Here is an 18,810-nt window from a genome sequence, read left to right as displayed (position 1 = left end):
CAGAGAGGTGTGTATATTTTCTTGGAAGGTATCGCTTCTCGGCCTCATGGCTAAGATCAAAGTGTAGTATCTGTTCTTATCAGCTTAACATCTGATAGTTTCTCCATTGGAGAACAACAAATGTTAAACTGATTTTTGGAATCAGACGGAGTGCTAGGGGCTTGCTCCACCTCTGTCACGGGTTGGCCCGGCACTGCAATATCGCCGGGACTTCGGCCCAACTGAATAATAAATTTCAATTTGTTTGTTTCGAGCCTTGGCTCTCTACAATAACTCGGGTCTTTGTTCTCAGTTTGAGTTCATAAAGGGCTGTTGAGTTCCCTCTGTTATGTATTTTTTGATTAACTGGCATTTTTTGAACCGGCCTGTTGTGAGCGGGGCTGGTTAAAAAAGGGCAACACGTGAGAAAACTAATTTGATTAAATTGCCACAGAAACGCTCAGCGTGAGACGCAGCTTTGAATGACAATGGCTACCTTATCGCCTTATGAAATCATCAGCAGCCAGACGACAAAGGCGGCAATAGCCGTCATATAGCTGGCTACTTAACGGCGGACGGACACGGAGGGGGCAGCAGCAGCGGCAGCAACAACCACCCGAACAGGTAGCTAAGGACCGCTGAGTGAGTATATACCATACATTTATATAAGGTATATATGCGGGTTGTTTGAAGAATGCACTAAATGCTGTGCATAAGTGTGAAAACGTTTGCATCCTGCTGCGCTTCCTAGGGCCCATACCCTTACACCCCATGACCCAGCCCCCTGTGCACACTGTTTTGGCTTGATTGACGCTGATAGGGCACGTGTTGGCAATTATTTGAGCATAAACATGAAAAGCTTCTTCTGGTCAAATCAGATGACTTCTTGTTGAGCACGCCAAACAGGCTCTCACTTAGCGTGACTTACAGACTGCCTTAACAAATTGGTATCATTAAAATTTGGCCAGAAATGTTTATTAAAAAAATATTAAGTTCGTGAAGCTCAAGAGCTAGCCATTGATCACTTTGCTGTAATTAATTGAAATTCAGTTTTTCAAATAAAAAGTATATATATATAAAATCTCTATGTTCCTTACCATATCCAATATAATACAGATTATTGTCAACATCGAGCGACTATATCTCAAAGCGTAATAGCTTACAATATGTAGAGTAGATATTCATCTTTTTTACTAAATATACACATATAATATTACACGCTTATTATCAACCTTTCGCCTAGAGTTCGCAAAATATCGACTAGCTTTTATTTTTGGCTTTTTGATTGTGCGCCTAGGCTACATTTAAATAGAAAAAATATGCTCAATGTGGGCCTTGCCACGCCCTTAAATGTTGGGCAAACCCTCAACGAAACCCCTTTAGTTAACAATAGAAAATATTTGGTAAATCAAATTTTATGACAATTACGCGCTGCAAATTAAATCAAATAGCACAAGGCCGACTCAAACAAATATATCAAAATAACAAAATATATCTGTATTCGGGGTGCTGATAAAATCATTGAGAAAATGCCAGCAAATTACAAGCTGCCACTTTCCCCGCACCCTACACACACACACACACACTCATGTGCACATATTTCGATGTAATTTAATATGTGGCACGCGTTTGGCAAACTTTTTTTTTTTTTTATTTTTCGTATTTGTCGGGTGGCAGCACGAGCAGGATATGCTCTGGCTCTCGGCTCTGCGGCTCAATTGTTGCCAATGAGAGCAATTGTGTTGTGCTTCAGCGGGAACATGAACATTGTCGGTAGGGTGGTGGCGCGGGTGGAGGGGAGTCGGAGTAGGTTGAACTGGTAATTGCATTTGTTACTGCTCTAATTGTTTGGGCGGACGGCAACCGGGCAAAAGGTTACTGTGCCTTGGATAACAACAAGAGGCTTTTAATAAGCAAAACCCCGCCGTAGCCTTAGTCCTGGAACTCCTGCAACTGAAAAGTGGCGCGAAACGTGAAAAAACTTTGACTCCGTACAAGGGCGGACAAATGGTCCCACCCGGCTATTAATTGACAACGCTTCCATTGCTTAAATGGAGAGCCTACAATTAGGAATATGTGAAATAAATGGAAGCGATTCAATTGCTGTATAATATAATTAAGGAGATTATTCATAAACTGATTTTAACAGCCCCATCTGGCATACATTTTGAGTTTATTATTTCCAAGCAAAAATAATTGATATGTGTGTCTCGGAAATATTGGAATTTTCCCATCGGGCTTCAAGAGTATTGAATTAAGAAAAATGTGCCGGGGAAAATTGTGCAGAAGAAAAATTTCATATATGAAACAAATATTTTTAAAAATTATTATACTTGCTAAACAATATATGTTACAAGGAGTCATCTCTGAACCTACAAAGTATTTGTGATAAATATCAGCCGACGACTTGAACAAGTCATGGCCGTAGTCTACCGAGACTAGAGATTAGAAGATACATTTAGAAGGCAGGTTTCTGGCAAGGCATAAATACATCAAGTATATTATAATTTAGGGATAATTCCCATATATATCTAGAAAGTCTATAAATATTGATAAAAAGTTATTTTCCGCAGAATAAGCAACTCGATAATCTAAATTTGGTGCTTAGGTTCTCGTAAGGCATACTGAGATTATAAATATTTTTCGTTTTAAATATATGAATGTATATTCAATATCCGAACAACGATAAATTCACATAAATAACAAACCCTTATAGTGCCTATGTATTGAATATCAGGGAAGTGCCGCCTTTGACCTCAAAGCAAGGATGTTGCCACTTGTGGCGCGGTCCTTTGGCCCTGGCATAAACAAAGTACCCCTAGCTAACTGAATGCTGTATACTTAAGTTTATGTTGCTCGTTTCAGAAGTTAATTTACCGAGAATCAAACTCAAATGCGGATGCTGCAATCGAGCATCTGAGAAGCCGACGTCTGTAACCTGATCTTTGACACACTTCAGCTTTGATTTCAGGGAATTATAATATAAAAAAAAAAAAAAAACAGAAGGTAATGAGAGGACGTCGCATCACAAAAGGATTTGCCATGCAAACTGACACAAAATGTTGTAATTGCCAGAAGACAGACATCGGGCGTCGATCATCCTCCCTCTCCAAACCGCAAAGTGCCCTTGCAATACGATGCCTGATTTTTATTATTATTATAAAAATTAGGCTTAGCACGTCTGACGGGCACGTGCAACTCCATCGATTCAAATGGGATTCCACAAAATATTCCCAAACGTTGATTCCTGTGCCGCAACTAAACACAGAGCAGCAGTGGAAGCTCTTGAGTCTGTTGGACAGACCTTTAAACATGTATATTTAACACATGCTGCAAGCTCTTCCGCACGTTCACGTCAAATCGGAAAACAATGGAGCCGAGCCACTGAAGATGTCAGTTCCGGGGCGCAGTTTAAGTGCCACCAACAAGCAGCTTGTGTCGGTTACTGAGGACCCCAGTAGACAGCCAACGCCCACGCTTCAGTCCACGCCCACAATGCAGGCTTAAGTTACCTGTAACTAAAAATAATGCCCAGAGATTTAGCTAAAGCGACTTAATTGCATGTCACAAATACACTGTACAAAATTAGGTAAGTACTAGAAAGTAGAGTACATTTTACAAATAACCTATTTTTTTTGTTTAATAGAAAGGAAGTTTGTAGTTAGAAATTAAAAAAAAATATATATACAAGATTTTCAGATGACAAAAAATGTTCTCAAGCAATTCTAACCAATGCTTCGCCTTACGGTTCTTGGGTTTCTCCAACGTTAAGTCCAGGCCTTAGAATTAGGATTTAACTTTACATGTTTGTTATGTTATTAACATTATGTTATTAACATTAACATTTTTGAAGATATAATTTAAAAACTTATATTATTATTTATATCAATGATATTTTAATTGTTAATTTTGCTATCATCCATATTGTTTATTTCGACAAATTCAAAGTCAATAATATTTTTAAGCTTGATCGGATATTATTTTTTCTTAATTTTGAAAAGATTCCGAATAAAACCAAACCAAGCTGTTCCCTTGACTTATATATAGTTTGTTGGCGATCCATTGTCTTAAGTCATCTCTTGAGGAACACTCCCATTATATGTCACCTCTTTGATGTCAGTGTAGTTGTCAGCACAGTTATGCTCTCATACTCCATATAGAAACTCGCGCATGTGTGTGTGTGTGTGTACATACGTACATCTAATGCGTCCGCTTTAGGGCTTTAACCTAATAATGACGTTCGACTTACTTTGCGTGACTTATTTTATTAATAAAACGAGCAAATTTGTCTTGCTTTTTGGTCGCATCCATAGCACACATACACACATACACACACACGCGCAGTATGCTAGTATTCAAGCCAGCTCGTTGCCGTCGTTATTGTTTCTCACAGTCGCACACATATACACGCACATCCCCAAGACCCCAACCCTTAAAGTGCTGCCCCATTGCCATAGCGTTGCTGCGCGTGGGATAAGGACAAACAGCTGCTTGTTGCGGCAACCCCAGAGCGCAAATCGCTCTGATTGGCTACAGCAGGACGCCAGGACACACCCCCCGTGCGAGGTGGTCTTGTGGGCTGCTGCTGTCTGGGTGGCTTGTGTAAGGCTATGCCAAATTATTGAATTACGGACAAGTATTTTTTATGCCTAATTGTCAGAGCTTAGAGATGGTCTAGAACAAAAGCTAGCGGTTGCTCGGTTCAGGGGGTAAATATTTGAAAGCTCCAGGCTAACGCGTATTATACCTACATTAGACTCAATTGATGGTGATGGTGGTACAGTTGTGCATGCATGCTTTTTGCCTCTAACAATCAGCTGTGTGCCATATTACGCATACGCCGCGTTGACAGCTTGCCTGCCCGTCTGTCTGTCTGTCTAGCTATCTATCTGTCTGGGTAGCTAACAGGCGCACAGTTGCGCCATCAGTCGATAAATTAATTATAATAATTGTGGCATTTAATGAATTTAATGCATGCACAACACAATGGCGGCCATGACACGTTAATTATGGGCAAAATGGCGGCTGCAGTCGGCGTCGACGACAACGCTAGCAGCGACCGCAACTGCGAGCGAGTTATTTGCGGTTAACATAGGCCAATTAAACTTAGCAAGTGCATAACCATAACACAGTTAAAAGCCAACATATCAGAATACTATATACGCAGGTATATATATATATATATTATACATATATAGTTTTATAGGTAAAATGCCAGCATTATGGTCCGAAATCAAGCGGTGCAAATGGCTAAATTGCATTCTGTTGTCATTGTCCTTTGTGCGAGGGAGACAACCATATATGCTACACATGCAAATGGGGGTGTGTTCATACATATATATATATATATATATACACACACAAATATATAAATATATATAGATATATATTTTTGGGTGCCTCTAAGCGACAGCGAACCGCAACTGCATTGCTCGCTTTTGGGGGTGGGCTGAGCTGTGCTGTGCCTCGCGTTGCCGTGCAGCTCGAGCATCGCCTGGAGCATCGCTTAGAGCGATTTGCTGGTTGATGTGCGGTGATTGCCGCAAACTCAACGCGACCGTCAACGAGTAAACAACATAAGCGCGACGGCAGCGGCAACGGCAACGGCCAGGACATACCAGGACAAGGCGCAACGCAAGCAGGACATGTCAACGCTTAATGAGAACAGCATCAGCCCAGTTGCAACTGCAGCAGCAGCAGCAGCGGCAGCAGCGGCGGCGGCGGCGACGACTGTTGCCAGCAGTAAGAGTCCCGCCACAACGACCACAATGCTAACCACAAAAACGCCATTTTCGATTGAGCATATATTATTTCAAAATTTAAATAGTGCCAGCAACAACCACACCACCAACAACAGCAACCACAGCAATCATAACAACAACAACAGCAGCAGCAGCCACAATCAAAAGTGCAACAAATATACAGTGAAAAGTGCCCGATGCAATTCTAGTGACAGCTCCATATCCATATCAAATACGTTATCCAGTGCCGGTGCCAGTGCCAATGCATATGACAATAACCGATATCCAACAAATCCAACAGCGACGGCATCGACACGCCCAACAAACAGCCCCACGAACCACTCGGCGTCGGGTTATCCCAGCGAGGATTACGTCAAGTCCATGCACAGTCAACGGTTAGTGTCGAGTCAGAAAAGATTTTAAAATTTATTATCTATTAAATTAAAAACAAGTTTAATTCTAATACTGAAAAAAAAAACCCAACGCTATTGGCTCGTGCTTATATTTTCCTCTTAACACACTTTGAAATTATTTTCGAATCTTAAGCAAATATGGAGGTAGTATTATTAGAAGCGATTCGAAAATGTAATGGATAATGTACTTTTTATTTTTTGTTTTTAATTTTTGCAACATAAATTATTAGCTTACAATGAAAACCTCTATAACAAATCGGGCTCTTCAGTTTTGGTTAAATGTTATTAGGTGTAGGTAATTTACCGATTTTAAATTCGATTTGGTTTTCATATAGTCTATCAAATTATGAAATGATGTTGACGTCGCTGAGCCATATTATATATCTTGCCTTTAGCAAATTTAGAAATGTTTTTAAAATCTTCAGCAAATGTGTAGAAGCTCTTGTTAAATCTTAAGCAGCAAAGAAAAACAGAATAGAATTGGATTTAGCTTTAGGATTATGTTGAAAGCGCAATTGATTTTTTAATGTTTCAATCAGAAATTGTTAGCTTCCTAAGGTAATTTGCACAACAAAAAGCGGTATTCAGTTTCAGCTAAAATGGTAGCAGGAGTAAATAATTTTACAATTTTTAAAATAATTAAATTGGATATCGTTATTATCTCAATATCGTACGATGAGAACTACCAAGAATACAAGTTTTATCATTTGAGATTTCGTATATATTAAATATCTTACGATCCGAACAATTAAGAATCCAAGTCTTCTTAAAAGAACTAAATGATGTATACATCAAATTTGGGCGACTTTTCCGTATGAGGAGTCTGAGGCAGAAAGTTTCTTCAAAATAACTTCATATTTGTATTCCTCGACCAGATCAAGTATATTGACATATCGTTGATATAATTAAGTAACTTCTCCAAGGGCCTTATGAAATGATAGTTGATAAGTGTTCAGATATTCAATTTAACCTCGAGTTTTCCTAGCAATACCTATAAAGTTTTTATTGAAAGGTTTTTTAAAGATCGAGTCGTTAGGAGAATTAAAGAGCGAGAGTTTAGAGTCCCAAGCGAGGTTATGCTTTTAGTATGATCCAAGCTGAAATTATAATGATTTTGTTTATTAATAAGGGTAGTATACGGAGTTAGACTTATAGATAAAGCGTTTGATTATCCACCTCTTTACTTCAAATTCGCAACTATAGTGCACATCATCAGCAACGGGCAGCTGCCGCCCACTATGCCCATTCGAGCTCTGGGCCAACTGCCGAGCAAATGACCACTGCGGCTGCAACAGCACCACCTGCACCTCCGGCACCACCACCGCCGGTTGCGTCAAGTGGTCCGAGTGGTGTGCTTTATCCAAATGCTGGCTATGGCGATCATGGGTTCTTGCAGATGACACTGGGCTATCTGTCGCCATCGTCGGGCACGTACAAGTCAGTCGATCCCTACTTTTTGTCCCAAGGTACGTTCGTGTCAATGGCCATTAGCAACACCCGAAAGTTTTGTCGGGAAAAGTGCACGACTCAATTATGGAGCACAAAACTCTGTGCGTGTAATGCAATTAATGTGAAGCTCACTTTTGCAGCCAGCCTTTTTGGAGGAGCGCCCTTCTTCGGGGCGCCCGGCTGTGTGCCCGAACTGGCCCTCGGCCTGGGCATGGGCGTGAATGCATTGCGGCATTGCCGGCGGCGCAAGGCGCGCACCGTGTTCAGTGACCCGCAGCTATCGGGTCTGGAGAAGCGTTTCGAGGCGCAGCGATATCTGTCGACGCCGGAGCGCGTCGAGCTGGCGACGGCGCTGGGTCTGAGCGAGACGCAGGTCAAGACGTGGTTCCAGAATCGTCGCATGAAGCACAAGAAGCAGCTGCGACGACGCGACACGGCCAATGGTGAGTGGACAGCAGCCAGTTTTCTTGGGCAAACTTTTCTTTGTAGAACTTTTTGGCACTTTCATGCTTTTGGCCAATTAGCCTGCTGCCTTTTGATGAAAGTTTTCTTAAAGTTTTTGGCCCAAATCAAATTAGTTGTACAATTTTTGGCAATTTTCTGCCCGCAGAACCCGTTGACTTCTCACGCACCGAGCCGGGCAGCAAACAGCAAGGCGATGCCATCACCAGCCCATCAGCGGCCTCCACAGATTCCAAGTCCAAACTGGCATCGGGCTTGGGTCAACCGGCCACTAGTCAGCAGCAGCAGCTGCAAATGTGCTTCCTGCAGCATGGCTACTCCACAGATGACTATTCCGATCTGGAGGCGGACAGCGAAGACGATGATAATTCCAGCGATGTGGACATTGTGGGTGATTCGAAGCTATATCAGCTAACATAGGCCGTAAGTGGGTGAACATTGTCAATAAATAGACCAATTATAACAGTTAGTGTGCAAAAAATACCAAACAATATACAAAATACCACATTCTCGTCAGTTTAAGATTAAAGGATTTTTTTATTTTATCTCATATTTAAAGCATAGCTGATATACACAATCAATAGATTAACATACTACCAGATAAATCACTATTTTCTTTATACTTGGTATTTTTCTTGGTCTATTTTGACATTTTTGTTAATTTTTTGGTATTTTTTTGTTTTGTTGGTATTTTTGTGCACAACACACACAATTTAACGTAACACGTTGTAAGTCTGTAAAATATACCACAAATACACAAAAAATACCAATGCATAATGGAGCTAAGATCACTTTTCTTTTGCTACTAATTTCATATTTCTCAGAAAGCTTTCCATTGATAATTCAAAATATAAGTTATTTGGTATTTTTGTTTAATTTCTTCGACATTTTTCTCAATTTTGTTGGTATTTTAGTGCGTAACAGTCTGCATTTCGAGTCTATACAATTAACGTTATAAATCTGTAAATAATGATCACAATACGATCTCCCAATTGAGCGCCAGGTCTAGTCACAGTTACATTTAAGCTAAGTATATACACATATACCTATATATACATTAAAATATTATTAATATTTAAAATATAGTGATTGTATTCGAGTACTTCCATTTTAAGAACTCTCACCCTGTCTCTCGGCGAGTATGTAACTCTCTTCATAGTTATATTGATGTGTTAGCCAGCTTAGTATTAATGCTTTCAATAAAAACTCATGTGAAAATGGTTCTTAAAACTGAAAACTTTCTTGCCTCCGTCGAGTACATGGGGGCGCGTCCCGTCAAGCAATCAAATCCAATTGAGGACCAACAAAAAGTAGGCACTAATCAGGTTAAACTGCGACATTTCCATAGGGTTGAAGTATTATGGCCATGGCCATGACTATGGCTGCGGCCACGCCCTCTTCCCCATACGCCCACACGGCTGGCGCATGGCCATGTGGGCGTGTGCCGAGGGTGAAATACTCCGAAGTGCTCTTAACAATGGCAAAATAATTGCGGGTTATTAGCAAGCCATTTAGTGAGACACTTTGTTGCCACTTGCAGCACAAAAGTGGTTGAATACTTCCAATTGACTGGCAATTGTGGGTACCAGTGCCGAAGTTCCGGCGTGCTTACAACTTCCCCCATATGTTTGCCGTTAAGGTAAGTACATTTTAATACCATCTCATCTGTCAAAGATTAACATCAGCGAAAGACTTATTTAAACTTAAACTTCTTTCTAAATACAAGCAATTGTATATAGATTTATACTTCTAAGATTAAGATGGTGCAGTACATTTCTTATATGTATATAGCTTAAGAAGTCATATCAGCTGAATGCGACCTTGGATTAACATCTTAAACTGGTATGTTGCGAGCTTATGAATATAGATAGAGTAAAAATTAAATTGCTTCTTATATCTTCGATTTCGATAAGCTTCGCAATTGTCTAACAGATATACGTGAAGAGCTTGAATTGTATACTATTCAATTTCGAAACAAAATATATCTAATAATATCAGTTTATACGAACAAACTCTCACAACTAATTATGTTACGAAAGTTCTTTCACTAGAATATACAGCTTAAATATTTAGTATCTGTGTACTTTGTGCCCCATTAAATTGTTACTAAATCTAGATATAACACATGTTCTACTCTAAAATGGGCAAATCTAACATTTAAATTAATATTAAACGTACTTTTATTTTTGTAACAATTTTACATTTCGAACGTCAAAGATTCAAAGTGCACAGTTCTATAAAAACAAAAACATATTTCTTTATCAATTTTATAGCTAACTAAGTTGCGCGTGTTTTTATGTGTATTATTTTTTAAAACTAGCCGTAATCAGTCACATATTGACTAAAATCGAGAGTAGTACGAAACGAAAGAAACCCAAAATACATATAAAATAATAATTATATAGCTGTCGTGAATGTGAATCTTATCAAAAATTGTGGCGTTCGGTTAAAACCTCAAATTGGAGTCGAGCCTCCACAGAAATCAACTGGCGACCGAAAAAAAATCACAGACTTCTGGCTAATAAGCATTACGTTGGGTAAGTATATACAGGGTGTTTATCTATGGAAACCAGCTAGAAAGACTGTTAACGAAAATTGCTAGGAAAAAATGTAATTTTTTTTTTTGTTATTTTTACTCCGTTTATTTGGGCAGCTATTACGTTAATTAACTGATAACTGAAGTGTTTAAAAATAAACCAAAGACAGTTGTCTTTAAATTGAAAGCCAGCACGCCAATTTTCTTTCAACTTGACGCATTTTTTCTGTATCTCTCAAGTTCTCCCACAACTTGCAATTGCGCTCATTCACGCCCTCTTCTGCGAGTTGGACAACTCTGCTCATTAGCTCAAGCAGCACAAACACACACACACAGATATATGTATATGCACATATATTTGCATATATATACTATATATACGTCTTGTACATATGCATATATGTATATGCTTCAGCTGGCTGCGTGGGGGCATGTCTCGCTCTGTTTATGTCTCCCTCCCTCTCTCTGGTTCTTTGCTCTCTTTCTCACACATGCCTGCTGATTAGGCGTACATTTACATGTTATCTGTTTTTAATACCCTATTTTATTGTAAGCCATTGAAAAGGGTTGCTTGTTTAAAGTAGTCAACAAAAAAATGATATAAGAAATTTTAAGAATATTTAAACTCTGTTTCAGATAGAATTTTTGTTTTCAAAGTGTGCAACTGCTATTTACAGGGTATACCCCATGAAGTCTGAACCAATTCATTTTACAGGAATACATGTTAATTTCTAAATGGACATATGGAATATATATAAAACTTCAATAAGAGTTTACTTTTTATTTTTACAGGGTATATCTCAATTATTATTTTCCACATTATTAAACTGTCTTATAAACATGCTCTATTCATAAGTTATTCTTTAGGGTATTTCTCCGTCGCTCATACCCACCTTTATTAATATTTTCTTTTATTTTTAATTCCCGTCTGGCACAACAAATTTGTGACGTTGCATTCGCCGCCGTCGCCACAGTCTCTGTTCCCATTGCCAGCTGAAAGTCAACATCGCTCAGTTTCAGTCTCTTCAGTACAGCCATCGACTGCGGTTCAGTTGGTGCCCCTCCTTTTTGCTCAGTTCATCCGTGGTCTGTTTTGATCAGTACGTTTATCGTTGCCTCCGCTGTAAGTGAAAGTACTATTGTTTTTATTATTTACGTATGCACACCTGCATATACATACATATACATTATCGAGGAAGCACCACAAATGTGATGAGCCGGCATCATCGGCATCGGGTCAGCGCAAAGTTATAGCCAAGTGGGCGGCACTTATAGATAGTTAGCTCACGTATATGCATACATACATATATATTTGGATATATGCCGTATCTAAATAAAATCATGTGTTTTCTGCGCCAAAACTAAAATAGGGGCACGTGTCGCTGTTCTGAGAAATCGCAAAAGAAAATAATATATATACATGCTTTCGCTTGTTCCGGTTTCTCATTTTCAACCGATATCTGCATACATATATACTATATATATATATATACTTAAATAGCAAGTAGAACAAACAGGTTATCAGCTAGCCAAAAAAACCACACACCACACACACACACACACACACGCACTCGCAGAGAGGAACCGACAAGTTTCTGATAATAATTTTCCACTCAAGCTTCTCTGTGGAACTGTCTGTCGTTTGACCTTCACACTTTTTGGCTGACATTGGCCTTTAATTTGTGTCATTGTTGTTTGTTTTTTAAGGAGCCACAGGAACCGCATTATTTACACTAAACACACCCAACCATGGCGGCCAGTAACGGTGATTGTAAGTGAAAAATCAAAGCCTTGCACTGCTTCAGTACCCTCTCCCTCTCCCCCTCCGCCTGCGCTCTTCACATTTTGCTGCCTGCCAATTGCCTGTTTTCCCCCACTTGCAGCACAAGTTTTAATTTATAACTTGCCCAACTAGTTACCCCCCACCCCTCCCCCTCTTTGCTTCGCTATACCCAAATAATTTTAGGCAAGTAACCAACCTTTGTCTATGCCAAAATTATTATTTAAAGTAGCCGAGAACTAACCTATAAATAGTTGCACAGTTTCCGAACCCACTAAAACTATTTTATAACCCAATTGATTAGAAAGATTGTGAAAAACAATTCCATGTACTAATTTAAATTCAGCTATGCACTTCTCTTATCTCTAGTACTTACTAAGAATCTAAGCTTCGTAATTCTATAAATGTTTTTATTTATTTATACATATAATATTTTGTATATAACATGAAGAAAAAAACGAGGGATGAGCAATATCTTGATCTAACATAAAATGTATATATATATATATATATGAAGTAATATCATATAATTATTATGTTAATGTTAAACATTATAATATGATTATCAAGAAAATTAATAATAAAATAACAAATAGTATATGGTATAATTTGATCAGTTTATGAGTAATACTATAAAGAAGACTTACATCCGCAAAAATATATTCATATATATTTTACTTTATTTATATACCCTTATAAGTCGCATCTAACCAATATAGAACTGTTTGAAAATTAACCGAAAACAAAATTCTTATTAAAAAAAAATCCAATATGCACTTTTTAGCCATTTCCAATGGGTTCAGGCTATATAAACAATTTTTGTTGCCAAACTGAGTTATCAGTAGCTTTGTAATACTGCCTCAAATATATTCCTTCTAACACAGCAAGTTTGATGTTAATGTTGCCGCACCTGGTCATAGCTATATATTGCTCAATCCCCGCTAGGATATTAATTGGAAATCTTGACTAATTTGCCGCCTGCTGCAATTCACAGCCAAAATGACTCAACAGGGACCCGCCTTTGACTCGAATGCGATGACGCTGACTCGCTTCGTGCTGCAGGAGCAGCGCAGGTTCAAGGAAGCAACGGGAGATCTCTCCCAGCTGCTGAACTGCATACAGACGGCCATCAAGGCGACTGCGTCGGCTGTGCGAAAGGCTGGCATTGCCAAGCTGCACGGCATTGCGGGGGATGTGAATGTGCAGGGCGAGGAGGTCAAGAAATTGGATGTGCTGTCCAATGAGCTGTTCATCAATATGCTAAAGTCCTCGTACACCACCTGCCTGATGGTCTCCGAGGAGAATGAGAATGTCATTGAGGTCGAGACAGAGCGACAGGTGAGTGCATTATTTCAGCAGAGGATTCGAACTATTTGATTTGCGCCACATTTTCGCAGGGCAAATATATTGTTTGCTTTGATCCACTGGATGGTTCGTCCAACATTGATTGCCTGGTTTCGATTGGCTCCATTTTTGCCATCTACCGCAAGAAGAGCACGGGCGTGCCCACCGTACAGGATGCACTGCAGCCCGGTAATCAGCTGGTGGCCGCTGGCTATGCTCTCTACGGCTCCGCCACAGCCATTGTCTTGGGATTGGGTAGCGGCGTCAACGGCTTCACCTACGATCCGGCCATTGGTGAGTTTATTTTGACCGATCCCAATATGCGTGTGCCCGAGAAGGGTAAGATCTATTCCATCAATGAGGGCTATGCCAGTGATTGGGAGGCGGGTGTCTATAACTATATTGCGGCCAAAAAGGATCCCAGCAAGGGCAAACCATACGGTGCCCGTTATGTCGGCTCCATGGTGGCCGATGTGCATCGCACCATTAAATATGGCGGCATCTTCATCTACCCGGCCACCAAATCTGCGCCCAATGGCAAACTGCGTCTGCTCTACGAATGCAATCCCATGGCCTATCTCATGATCCTGGCCGGCGGCCTGGCCAGCGATGGCAAGAAAAGCATACTGGACATTGTGCCACAAAAGATACACGAACGCAGTCCCATATTCTTGGGCTCCAAAGCTGATGTCGAGGAGGCTCTCAGCTACCTGAAGTGATGTGTGTGTTTTATACTATTTGGATAATAAACAATCGTCTTTTTTAATATACATTGCGAGGAAGGATTAGAGTGGAACGGTAATTATATCAAATATTAATTTGAATAGCTGTTGGAAGCTTGTTCGAGATTTCAGTGATATAATGGGGAGGATAAACTAAAAGATTATTTAGGTTTTTTTTTTTGACCTCCCTTTTCACCAATCACAAGCTATTCCTGGATGACTAATATAGCATAGCATATTTATGCATTTATTACATAATTTTTAAAATCGACAATATTATATAAGATATAAATTGCATGTAGAAAAAAGTATTAGTTAACAACTTATGAGCTAAACCTTTACTTTATGCCTAAATCCAAGCTATACCAAACTTTGATTCTTTAACAATTAAACTTAGTTTCTTAGGGCCTCTTCGTTTCGCTAAAAAGCATTCGCCTTGTGCTTGGGCACAAAGCTAAATCCCTCGGGCACGGGACCCAGCAGCATTTCGCTGAGCTTTACCCAGTCGGCGGAATTGCCAGAGCTCATGAGGGTTTCCATTTCATCGCGTCCGCGATACTTTTGTGGCCTTTCGTTGATCTTCTGCGGCGGTGACAGCTGCAGCTCCTCGGGTATGTAGCGATAGAGGAACGATTGCCACTCCAGCAAGAAGCGGCGCGTGTTCTCCACACCCTTGGTATCGGAGCCCCAGTGCTCCAGGCCGTAGTTGCAATAGCGACGCAGCAATTCAAAGCGCTGCGTTGATGTGGGCGCCCAGGCCTTTTGCTGCTTGATCTCTTGGAATATCCAGGGCTTGATCAGAGCACCGCGTCCAATCATCACAGAGCTGACGTGCGGTGCCAGCGCGCGTCGCTCCACATAATCCTCATAGCTGATTATGTCGCCGTTGCCAATGACTGGCATGTGCCTGGCCTGGGCTGCGCACTGCTCAATGTACGCCCAGTTGGCCTGCCGCGTGTAGCGCTGTTCGCGCGATCTTCCATGCAACGTTACCGCCGCAGCGCCCCACTGCTCCACCAGCGGCAGCAGCTCGTGCGCCACACTCTTGTCCGCATAGATGCCGGTGCGCATTTTGACCGTAAAGGGCAGCCGGTCGGACAAGGCTGCACAGCTGCGCACGGTCAACTCCAGGATGTTGGTGCGTCGCATGAGCGCGCTGCCGCCGCCCTGCTGATAGATGAGGTCAATGGGACAGCCTATGTTCAGATCAATGTAGTCGACGCGCGCCGTTTCGTGCAGCACCTCTGCCGCCTGTGTGATCACATTGGGATTGTTGCCGCACACTTGCACGCCGAAGATGTCCTCGCTCTCGTGGCGTTTGGTCAGCGCCCACTCCTGGCCCAGGCCCTTCAGCAGCGGCACAGCGCAGGCCATTTCGCCACAGGTGATGTCCGCGCCAAACTCCTTGCAGATGCGTCGAAATGGCAAATTGCCGACTGTGGTCAGCGGGGATAGCACTAGCTTCTCACGAAAATCAATGACAGGCTTGCGCTGAGCATCGCGTCCATTTGGGTTGTCATCTATGGCACTGCCAATGGGCGTCCTCTCCGCTGTTGTTACTGCTAACTTGTCGTCTGGTATTTCTTCCTTTTTCTGCTGCTCCTGCTGCTTTCTTACATCCCGCAGTTTTTCCGCCTGCTTTATCAGCTCCTTGGTGCGACTGAAGTCGTAGTCGTGCTTGCGCAGACGCACCTGCAGCTCTGTTTAACAATATTCATGATTACAGACATATACAAAATAAGTTCAATTTTAGTTCAACCTGAGCTGATGCCATTGCACGTAGTCTGCGCCGCCTGCTCATCATAGGGCTCCGCTTTCATGTTCCTGCCCTGTGCGTCTGTGTGCGCCTTGGCAAAGCGACAGGTGACGCCACGCCCACAATAGCCCTTTGTGGCATACACATAGCAAACATCGCCCAAGTCGACACCTTTGGCTGCAACAAACGCTTCCAGATCGTGCACATAACGGCAGTTGGGCACGGTACATGGCGGACCGCCGGCGCCATCTATCAGCGAGTGGCAAAGATGTGAGTAGCGCTCGTCTTTAAACACAGGTCGGTTCTAAGGAACGAATATTAAGTACAATTATACATTATAGTTAAAATGTCTCTTTACCTTATTTTGGCCACGTTTGCGCTCCTTTTTATTGCCGCGCTTGTTGCCGGATTCGTTGGGAGAGCCGGCATCCTCCGCGTGTTTTCTCTTGTTAGATGCCCCATCGACCGACACGTTCACTTCGCTGTTGGGACCACTATTAGCTTCGGCCAACAAATATCTAGATCAATTAAAATGCCAAGCTTTATAAACTCAGTAAAAATTATAGATAGCTAGAACCCACTCCGGCTTAATGTAGCAAATACCCGGCTCCATCTCGCAGCGTGTGTATGTACTAAAAACTGAAAGAGAAACGTTTTAGAACAGCAAACTAGAGATGCGTCGTTCTGTTCAGAAGAACTACAATTGAACGTGTTAAGGAACTACTGAACGTTTTGAGTCAGCTCTTCAACTTCATACAAATAAATTAGTTATATTAAATGCTAGGTAGCCATTAAATATAACATAACATACATAAGCAAATGAATGACTCAGCTCTACAGTAAGAAAGCAATTAAGTGAGTGATTAGGTTCAATCGGCAAATGGAACTAAAAATTCCGAACCAAAACACACAAAGTGCACGTGCTCTAGTCAGCTGTTTATATCGATGAATTAATGCAGTGACTATCGAATGCAGTTGCTCCTCAAAAAGAATTCGACTATCATGGAATTAAGTGTATCAAAATATTATTTATTGCTATGCAACGGCGTAGGAATTATATACTATTATTTATAAGTTAGCTTTTAGTGTTTTACATAAAAAATAAGTCGCATAAAATTAGCCTCGATGTCTCATGCCCTGCTTGGATAATGAGTGAGCAGCATACTGGCCCTGTGAACGCTCAGCTGTTTCGCGATGGTGCAGTTATTTAAATTCCTATTAAAATCCACAAAATCGGTAAGTATATAAATAAACTGATATAAATATTGAATTACAAAGCAACCATTGCAGCCTGCGCGTGCCCACTTTCGTTCCAATTTCCTGGACACGTTGCGCTTGACGGTGCGCGGAGGCCATGGCGGCAATGGTTTACCCAAATACGGCGGCGTCGGTGGCCAGGGCGGCTGTGTCTACTTTGTGGCTAAGGAAGGGCTGACGTTGCGCAAGCTGGCACAGAACCTTAGGGATAAACGCGTGCAGGCCACCAGCGGCGAGGATAGCAGCAAAGTGAGCATCTTTGGGCGACGCGGCGTGGATCAACGCATCGAGGTGCCGCTGGGTGTGCAGGTGTACGATGAGCAGCAAAAACTGCTGGCCGATCTAAACGAGCACGAGGCCAGCTGCATTGTGGCAGGCGGCGGCACTGGTGGCTGCACGGGCAACAATTTCCTGGGACGGCCTGGCGAGAGTCGCACAGTGCATCTGGATCTCAAGCTGATTGCGGATGTGGGCCTGGTGGGCTTTCCCAATGCCGGCAAGAGCACGCTGTTAAAAGCCATTTCCAATGCCAAGCCCAAGATTGCCGCCTATCCGTGTAAGCAATGATATTCCTGTGGCTACTGTATCACTGTTACCATCTTGTTTCGACCCGCAGTTACCACAATACGCCCGCAAATTGGCACCGTTGAATACAGCGATCTGCGCTCCATTAGCATCGCCGATCTGCCAGGTCTGATAGAAGGCGCCCATGCCAATTTTGGAATGGGCCACAAGTTTTTAAAGCACATTGAACGCACACGTTTGCTGCTATTCATGGTGGATATATTTGGCTTTCAGCTGAGTCCGCGGCATCCGCATCGGGACTGTTTGAGCAACATTTATGCGCTGAACAAGGAACTAGAGCTGTACGATCCGACGCTGCTGGAGAAGCCATGCGTGCTGTTGCTCAACAAAATGGACAAGGAGGGCGCGAAGCAGATTCTACAAAATCTAAAGCCTAGCATTAAAGATCTATCCAACGGTCTACCCGCGTGTCCTGAGGAACTGCGCCCCAGCAGAGTTCTAAAATTCAAGCACATTCTGCCCATTTCAGCCAAAAACTCGGCGCGCATAACGCAGGTAAAGCAACAGCTGCGCGAAACGCTAGACGAGCTGGCGGCACAGCATTTGGTAACAGATAATCAGCAGCTGAAAGAGCAGCTGCAGCAGCGAGTAGGCGTTATCGGGCCGAAAATAACATAATAAAATAACAAATTATGTTTGAATGAAAAGCCTTTATCTTAGAAAATGTTTTGCATTTTTGATTCTTATTGGTATTGGCAAATTCAAATAAGATGTTACATCTTAACCCGTTTAACGATAATTTCTTATCGATAACACTGCGCGAAATAAAACATCGCATATTACTGC

The 18,810-nt window shown here is 41.7% G+C and overlaps 4 protein-coding genes and 1 non-coding gene across 7 annotated transcripts; 4 read left to right on the top strand and 1 right to left on the bottom strand.

The window, feature by feature from the left end:
• Positions 1-30: 30 nt before the first annotated feature.
• On the top strand, positions 31-226 carry LOC6628395 (U2 spliceosomal RNA). The gene has a single exon (XR_049062.2). It is a non-coding gene; the product is annotated as a U2 spliceosomal RNA (small nuclear RNA).
• Positions 37-9,237, top strand: bsh (brain-specific homeobox). Of its 2 annotated transcripts, XM_070209216.1 has the most exons (6): positions 37-621; positions 2,845-3,568; positions 5,186-6,115; positions 7,337-7,599; positions 7,723-8,025; positions 8,193-9,237. In XM_070209216.1, exons 3-6 carry the CDS (start codon positions 5,625-5,627, stop codon positions 8,462-8,464), a joined length of 1,329 nt encoding a protein of 442 aa, XP_070065317.1. In that variant the 5' UTR covers positions 37-621; positions 2,845-3,568; positions 5,186-5,624; the 3' UTR covers positions 8,465-9,237. The 2 variants fall into 2 exon arrangements, with proteins under 2 accessions (XP_070065317.1, XP_032293737.1); XM_032437846.2 differs by lacking the exon at positions 37-621 and having other exon boundaries at positions 2,650-3,568.
• A 2,310-nt stretch (positions 9,238-11,547) lies between these two features.
• fbp (fructose-1,6-bisphosphatase) lies at positions 11,548-14,474 on the top strand. Of its 2 annotated transcripts, XM_002051158.4 has the most exons (4): positions 11,548-11,703; positions 12,288-12,351; positions 13,355-13,698; positions 13,758-14,474. In XM_002051158.4, exons 2-4 carry the CDS (start codon positions 12,330-12,332, stop codon positions 14,421-14,423), a joined length of 1,032 nt encoding a protein of 343 aa, XP_002051194.1. In that variant the 5' UTR covers positions 11,548-11,703; positions 12,288-12,329; the 3' UTR covers positions 14,424-14,474. The 2 variants fall into 2 exon arrangements, with proteins under 2 accessions (XP_002051194.1, XP_015028133.1); XM_015172647.2 differs by lacking the exon at positions 12,288-12,351 and having other exon boundaries at positions 11,552-11,703.
• A 169-nt stretch (positions 14,475-14,643) lies between these two features.
• On the bottom strand, positions 14,644-16,840 carry Dus3 (Dihydrouridine synthase 3). The gene is made up of 4 exons (XM_002051159.4): positions 16,764-16,840; positions 16,541-16,700; positions 16,186-16,486; positions 14,644-16,126 (listed from the first exon to the last, which is right to left on the bottom strand). The coding sequence occupies exons 1-4, from the start codon at positions 16,793-16,795 to the stop codon at positions 14,847-14,849; spliced, it is 1,773 nt and encodes a 590-aa protein (XP_002051195.1). The 5' UTR covers positions 16,796-16,840; the 3' UTR covers positions 14,644-14,846.
• A 420-nt stretch (positions 16,841-17,260) lies between these two features.
• Positions 17,261-18,687, top strand: LOC6628323 (GTP-binding protein 10 homolog). The gene is made up of 3 exons (XM_002051160.4): positions 17,261-17,418; positions 17,473-17,995; positions 18,056-18,687. The coding sequence occupies exons 1-3, from the start codon at positions 17,377-17,379 to the stop codon at positions 18,640-18,642; spliced, it is 1,152 nt and encodes a 383-aa protein (XP_002051196.1). The 5' UTR covers positions 17,261-17,376; the 3' UTR covers positions 18,643-18,687.
• Positions 18,688-18,810: the final 123 nt, after the last annotated feature.

The sequence above is a fragment of the Drosophila virilis genome, chromosome 4 (assembly GCF_030788295.1).
Source record: "Drosophila virilis strain 15010-1051.87 chromosome 4, Dvir_AGI_RSII-ME, whole genome shotgun sequence".
Classification (NCBI taxonomy): Eukaryota; Metazoa; Arthropoda; class Insecta; order Diptera; family Drosophilidae; genus Drosophila; species Drosophila virilis.
The sequence above is the reverse complement of the archived record's forward strand: the minus strand, read 5'-3'. Positions and strand labels throughout refer to the sequence as shown.

Coding starts and splice junctions, on each gene's coding strand:
- bsh (XM_070209216.1), top strand. CDS start 5,625: ATGTCAACGCTTAATGAGAACAGCATCAGCCCAGTTGCAACTGCAGCA. Junction 6,116..7,336: donor AAGTCCATGCACAGTCAACG/GTTAGTGTCGAG, acceptor TCGCAACTATAG/TGCACATCATCAGCAACGGG. Junction 7,600..7,722: donor TCCCTACTTTTTGTCCCAAG/GTACGTTCGTGT, acceptor TCACTTTTGCAG/CCAGCCTTTTTGGAGGAGCG.
- fbp (XM_002051158.4), top strand. CDS start 12,330: ATGGCGGCCAGTAACGGTGATT. Junction 12,352..13,354: donor GGCGGCCAGTAACGGTGATT/GTAAGTGAAAAA, acceptor TGCAATTCACAG/CCAAAATGACTCAACAGGGA. Junction 13,699..13,757: donor AGGTCGAGACAGAGCGACAG/GTGAGTGCATTA, acceptor ACATTTTCGCAG/GGCAAATATATTGTTTGCTT.
- Dus3 (XM_002051159.4), bottom strand. CDS start 16,795: ATGGAGCCGGGTATTTGCTACATTAAGCCGGA. Junction 16,487..16,540: donor GCAAACGTGGCCAAAATAAG/GTAAAGAGACAT, acceptor TTCGTTCCTTAG/AACCGACCTGTGTTTAAAGA. Junction 16,127..16,185: donor GTGCAATGGCATCAGCTCAG/GTTGAACTAAAA, acceptor ATTGTTAAACAG/AGCTGCAGGTGCGTCTGCGC.
- LOC6628323 (XM_002051160.4), top strand. CDS start 17,377: ATGGTGCAGTTATTTAAATTCCTATTAAAATCCACAAAATCG. Junction 17,419..17,472: donor TATTAAAATCCACAAAATCG/GTAAGTATATAA, acceptor CAACCATTGCAG/CCTGCGCGTGCCCACTTTCG. Junction 17,996..18,055: donor CAAGATTGCCGCCTATCCGT/GTAAGCAATGAT, acceptor TTCGACCCGCAG/TTACCACAATACGCCCGCAA.